Source organism: Pinus tabuliformis, chromosome X, assembly GCF_031772625.1.
Source record: "Pinus tabuliformis cultivar Carrire ecotype Pingquan chromosome X, CPIR1, whole genome shotgun sequence".
Taxonomy (NCBI): domain Eukaryota; kingdom Viridiplantae; phylum Streptophyta; class Pinopsida; order Pinales; family Pinaceae; genus Pinus; species Pinus tabuliformis.
Genome location: NC_142308.1, coordinates 17,048,103 through 17,054,700, shown reverse-complemented (window position 1 = coordinate 17,054,700; position 6,598 = coordinate 17,048,103). Strand labels below are relative to the sequence as shown.

Below are 6,598 nucleotides of genomic sequence, written 5' to 3'. Positions count from 1 at the left end.
ATACTCAGGTTCATTTTGTTCGAGAGAAACAATAGTCAAAAGAGATATGTGTTGAATATTGTAAAACTTGTGATAACATGGCTGATATTTTTACTAAGCCTCTTGGGCGTGTAAAGTTTGAATTGTTTAGAGGGATGCTAGGAGTTCAAGATAATCCTTTCTCCATTAAGGGGGGGAGTTGAAAATAATTAATATTATTTTGTATTAATGGAGAAATGGTTACACAAGTTGTAACGTATCTCCTTAGTTTAGGATTTGTTCCTAGAGTTTAGGAGTTTGGTTGCAACTTCCTGAGTTCTAGTAATGTACTTAATGATGTAATTGCTCATTTGACGTAAGTAGAGTGTACGGAGAGAGTTCTCTTTGTTTGAGTGCAGTCTCCAGGTGCGGTACTCACCTGTGAGCTGTAACTCCTTCTTTTTCAATTCAAGTCTGATTTTTATCTGGGAGCAGCCGGACAAGTTAGTGGTTCGGAGGTTTGCTAGGTTACCTAAGGAATTTGGGAGCATCTGCAAATGGGAGCAGCGGGACAGGACAACGGTTTGAAGGTTCGCTAAGTTACCAAAGGAGTCTGGGAGCATTTGTAGACGGTAGCAGCCAAAGAGGTTAACTCGTAGGAGGTTCGCTAAGCTGCAGAAGGAGTCTGGGAGCATCTGCAGATGGGAACAGTAGGACAGGCCAATGGTTTGGAGGTTCGCTAAGTTGCCGAAGGAGTCTGGGAGCATCCGCAAACAGGAGCAGCTGGACAGTTTAATGGTTTGGAGGTTCGCTAAGTTGCCGAAGGAGTTTGGGAGCCTCTGCAGGTGGGAGCAGCTGGACAAGTCAATGGTTTGGAGGTTGGCTAAGTTGCGGAAAGAATCTAGGAGCATCTGCAATTGGGAGCAGGTGGAGAGGTGAATGGTTTGGAGGTTGGTTAAGTTGCCGAAGGAATTTTGGAGCATCTGCAAATGGAAGCAGCGCAGATGGAAACAGCGGGACAGGTGAATGGTTTGGAGGTTGGCTAAGTTGCAGAAAGAATCTGGCAGCATTTGTAGTTGGGAGCACCCCCACAAATTAATGGTTTGGAGGTTCGCTAAGTTACAGAAGATATCTGGGAGCATTGGAAGAAGTTAATGGTTTGGAGGTTTGTTAAGTTGCAGAAAGAATCTGGGAGCATCTGTATTTGAGAGCATCCAAATAAGTTAATGGTTTGGAGGTTCACTAAGTTTCTGAAGGAATCTGGGAGCCTCTGCAAATGGTAGCAGCTAGACAGGTCAAGGGTTTGGAGGTTCTCTAAGTTGCTGAAGGAATCTGGGAGCCTCTACAGATGGGGGCATTGAAGCAGTCTAATGGTTTGAAGATTCACTAAGTTGCCAAAAGAATCTGGAAGCATCCCCAGATGGGAGCAGCAGGACAGGTCAATGGTTTGGAGGTTCACTAAGTTGCCGAAGGAATTTGGTAGCCACTCAATCATTGAGAAACCAGTTAACTCCAAGTGAGGACAGGTCAATGGTTTGGAGGTTCACTAAGTTGCGGAATGAATTTGGTAGCCACTCAATCATTGAGAAACCAGTTAACTCCAAGTGTTTTAAGGACTACAGATCACCAAATTCCTCAGGCAAAGTTTTCAGACCAGTAGTATCTTCTTTTCCATTGCGCAGAACTAATTTTTCAAGATGCTTCAACATCCATGGACTTTGCAATATTGGAAACCAGAGAATCAATATGCAACTCCCTAATTTGCACAGGTACCTGCATTATTCACATTTTCAATGTATGTTTGACGCTGGACGTCTGCTTCTGTATACTGTTCTAGAGCAAGAAATTTTTTACAATAATGATAAAAGGAAAAACATACAAAATTACATGATTACTTGGGATTCGTGTGTCCAGATCCTTTTGAATTCATCCCCTTCTATTTGTAAAACTCTTAAATTCTCCAGTGGAATCCATAAAGGTAGGGAGGGGTACGGACATTTATCCCAGCAATACGGTATTGTTGAACCAAACAAAACAACAAGCAATAAAACCAAAGAGGGATAGAGCCGCTAAACTATAGGACAAATAAGCTTCTCCGGACCATACGAATGCACGGCGAGCCCATGCAAAAGGTTTGGTTAAGATATGCCAGATACCACCGAAGATACAAATGGAACCTAACCATACATGTCCTCCAATTACATCTTCTAGATTGTCCACGCTAACGATCCATCCTTCTCCTCCGAAAGGAGATTTCAGTAAATAACCAAATATAGCACTTGGGTTAAGTGTCGGGTTCGTAATTTTTCTTACATCTCCACCGCCGGGAGCCCAAGTATCATATACACCTCCAAAATACAAAGCTTTTAGCACTGGAAGAAAAGCACCAACACCTAGCAAGATTAGGTGAATACCCAAAATTGTGGTCATTTTGTTTCTATCTTTCCATACATAGCCAAAGAATGGAAAAGATTCTTCTAAAGTTTCGGGTCCTATGAGTGCATGATAAATACCACCAAAACCTAAAACCGCAGAAGAAATTAAGTGAAGTACCCCAGATACAAAATATGGAAAAGTGTCCACGATTTCCCCACCAGGACCGACTCCCCATCCTAGAGTAGCTAGATGGGGAAGCAGAATCAATCCTTGTTCATACATAGGTTTTTCCGGTACGAAATGAGCCACTTCGAATAGGTTCATTGCTCCGGCCCAGAATACAATTAATATGGCATGAGACAACGCGCAGTATGGGTGTAGGGGTACGGACATTTATCCCAGCGTAGCCATATTAGTTGCGGCATTTGCGCAGCGCCGAATATGCTTTGCACAGAATCACCTTCACCACTAACCAGCTGCACACTGCTCATATTTTCCGCAAGCTTTTCAAACAATCGCGGAGGCCATTGGCGAACCATATTAATTCCTCATACCGAAAAAAATGATTAATACTTATGCAAATTATTTTAACAATTCAGAACTCAATCATCATAACACAATCATATTTATTCAGAATTCAAAACTTCACAGCACAACACCATTTCGAGAGCTGATCTAAAACTTCAAAATACATACATGTGATCTCTCAGACAGATTAAGAAGGTTGTAAGTTGGGCGCCAAAGAAGAAGCTGACTATGTGGAGGTTCTTTCTCCGCGAGATCTCTGCCCAGATCTCGTAGATGATCGTGCATTGTTATTCGATTATACTTGTCTACCTCCATAAGGCACTTGTTTTGTAAGTTCAGAAAACCAAGCTCTCCTTCCCACCCAGATCATCCCAGATTCTTATGACTGTATCCCTCTCTTATCTTACAAATAAACAAGCCACGTCTAGGAATATTTGCTTCTCCTCTTCATCAAGGCCATCATAGCTAATGAAGCCTTTTTTGGATATCCATGGGAAGTACTTCGGAGATTTTGCGCAATTGGGCTTCCCAATACTTCAAATCATTTTTTCCATGCAGATGCGTGCCTGGCACCATAAGAGATAACGACAATCCATAACAGGCATTCAAGAACTCTTCAACTACAACTTCAAATCCTTCAACAGGATGAGATTGTTGGAAGGCGTGCCAGCAGAAGAGCATTTCCGAGTGTTGTCGATCCAGTCCTGTTAGCTTGTAGATGGATGACTCTACAATTCCCGCGCTTTTAAGAACATCCTTATTGTCAGATGTAACTAAAATTAAGCTACTCGGCTGGAAAACATCCTTCATTGTCAAAAGCAAGGCATCCATCTGCTGGATATGATCCACACCATCTAAAATGATGAGAGCTTTGCAAGATGAGAGATACTTTCTGAGCATCTCTATACCTTCATCGGAGCTATTTATTTGTCTATTCCACTGAGCCAAGTCCTTAAGAAGCATGGTCTGCAAAGAATTTAAAGGTTTGTCTCTGACATCAAACAAAAAACAAGATCGATTGTAGTTGGATACCTGACGGTTAAAGATTTCTTTAGCAAGCTCATTTTCCCAATGCCGCCAACTCTCACAATACCTATAACTCTAGTCTGCTCGCTTTGCCGCTGAAAATACATTTTCCTTTCAAAATCTTCTACTTTCTGATCCAAAGTGATTGGATATTTGGATACATGGATTTTTCTCGGAACGTTTTTCAGTACTCCTTCTACAAGCCGCTGCTCGTCACTGAATAATAAGCTCCTCATAAATGTATCAATTTAACAAATAAGAGCTAAGACTAACAACAACAACAAGAGTTGGAGTCATGTCGAAACCGCTTATGTTTGCAACCTGAGAAAGAGCCTCCCTCCACTTTTTAATATTATTGGAGTCATATCGAAGCTTCTTTTGACCAGTTTGAGAATCAATTGTTTTTTTCTCTTCGAGCTTGTCGGGCATACACTCCATTTTCATCCTTCCCACAACAGAGCATGCAGCGAAGCCACGGGAACATGCTCATGACTCTATAATAGAGTCCAATTTCTGGCTGTGTCCACCGAAGTTCGGATGGCTGGACACCGTAGAAGACTGGAATGATAGTTTTCCTGGACTCCAACATCAACACCAGCTCTTTCAAACACCAAATGGATTTCGCATATCTGGGAGAGAAAATAGCTATATGAACAGACGATGTCCGAATAATGCCTTCGATTTGGGAAGGGAAGAGATCTCCCTCTTTCAATTCCCACTGGTCGAGGAATACCCACAATCCATGTTTGCAAAGGCAATCGTACAGATAGGTGGCCAATGTTTTCTTGCAATCAGGCCTGCGGTGGTTAATAAAAATGTCATAAACATTTTAGTTGATTTTGGCATACGAGGTGGACGCAGAGGTGGAAGAGGATGCCATATTGTGTCAGAACAAATGCAAACTATCTACCAGCAAATGAGCTTAATGGAGTTGAACTGTAATTTTAATATTTGAAGCATTATCAACACCCGCGACCTACACATAACATGTGAAATTGGCATAGAAAGCCATTGGTGGCGAGCTGGAAGTGTCGACAATTTTGTTTAGTGAATTATAATATAGATTTATTTTATCATTACACTTACCGAAGGAATCAAATTGTTGGAGAGCTGGAGGTGCCGGCAATTTCGTTTAGCGAATTATAATATAGATTTATTTTATCTTTTTTTTTTAAAATGAGGGGGTAAGATCTTTAGAAGAAGCATTATATTAACCGGTTATATACAATATTCACAATATATTACATTCATCGGCCGAAGAATACAAAAGCTGCGTCATAGACGATAGCGCAACATGTTTGGTGGGTCGATCCCGGGTGGGGAGGCTAATATCGTGCCGTCCCGACTAGGCAAGATATTGCCCAAGGACTAGATTTATTTTATCTTTACATTTACGCAAGGAATCAAATTTTTCAAAATGTATAATAAAAATTGAAAAAATGTTGAGAAGGAATCAAATTTTTGAAATGTGAAAAAAAAAGGGAAAAAATAATTGGATAGATTTGATTTTTCTAGAGGTTTGATAAATCCATAATTAAGATAGACCTATGATACTTTAATTTTTCAATGTATTTATAATTAACAATTTAAAGTGTTTACTTTGTAAATTACTATTTTGTAAGATGGTTATATACTCATTTTTAATAATATTATTTATATTTATATAATTTTCACATATTAATGTAGAGACAACAAGACCTTCTTATGGCTCTACTTGAATATTGAAGCTCTAGATTTATATTTTTTTCTTCTTGATGTAATGGTTTTGGCCATATAATCCAAGCTTTATGAAATATAAATAATAGTTTCATTTAAATACGAAGTTTTGAAACATATTTCTCATGAACATGTCATTATTAGTCCGTGCAAGGGAGGATGGTAGCATTCAATTTGTCTTTTGACCATTATTAGTTTAGCATTCACTAATGTAAATTATAATGTTTAACTTTGAAAAGAAAAATATTTATTTTTAAATGTTATTAAAAAATTATTTTTGAACATTTAACTAGCCAATTTATCTTAAATTTCTCAGTGTACCCTTTGCATAAAATGCCATGTGATAACTGTCTCACATGTTTTGACATAAGTTCTAGATATATTTGCAATATTCATGCCATGACATTTTTTGCAACAACAAAACTACCCAAAATATAAATCCTTGAAAATAACTCATATATAGGTAAATGACATATTTACCATTAGTTATTGTCCATCATAATTTATGCAAGTCTTTGCCTAAAAAATGTATAGGAATAAAATATAAATAAATAAACTCACCATGACTTATTGCCCACTGTTATTTATGTGTTCTTCATTAGCAAAAATGTAAATGTATAGACTTATTAGTGGTTACTAACCACCAAAATGTATTAAAGTCGGCAATTAATTTCTCCACTTCATATATCAATTTATTTGTAAAGGCGTTACGATAGCAATGGATTCGTGTATTAGGCTTTACGATAGCAATGGATTTGCCTATTAACAATTATTATTAGTTTAGATGAAGTTTCCATGTAGCACTTGTTTTAATTTATATGGTTAAATGGATCTTAATTTATACTACTACTTATATTTTGTATATATTTCACATTTCTATATTTAAAAATATTTTTTATTCTTATTTACATTTATTAATCAAATTTATTAAGCTTTTATATATTTATTGGTGAATGCATGATGATGGATAACATTCTTGGGCCAAATGTGGCAA

At 38.2% G+C, this 6,598-nt stretch overlaps 1 protein-coding gene across 1 annotated transcript; it reads right to left on the bottom strand.

Annotated features, from left to right (window-relative positions):
- Nucleotides 1-3,327: 3,327 nt before the first annotated feature.
- LOC149138093 (disease resistance protein RML1A-like) lies at nucleotides 3,328-4,124 on the bottom strand. Its single transcript, XM_089450245.1, has 2 exons — nucleotides 3,895-4,124; nucleotides 3,328-3,853 (listed from the first exon to the last, which is right to left on the bottom strand). Exons 1-2 carry the CDS (start codon nucleotides 4,122-4,124, stop codon nucleotides 3,328-3,330), a joined length of 756 nt encoding a protein of 251 aa, XP_089306371.1.
- Between the last annotated feature and the right edge of the window lie 2,474 nt (nucleotides 4,125-6,598).

Coding starts and splice junctions, on each gene's coding strand:
- LOC149138093 (XM_089450245.1), bottom strand. CDS start 4,124: ATGAGGAGCTTATTATTCAGTGACGAGCAGCGGCTTGTAGAAGGAGTA. Junction 3,854..3,894: donor AAGAAATCTTTAACCGTCAG/GTATCCAACTAC, acceptor GTTTGATGTCAG/AGACAAACCTTTAAATTCTT.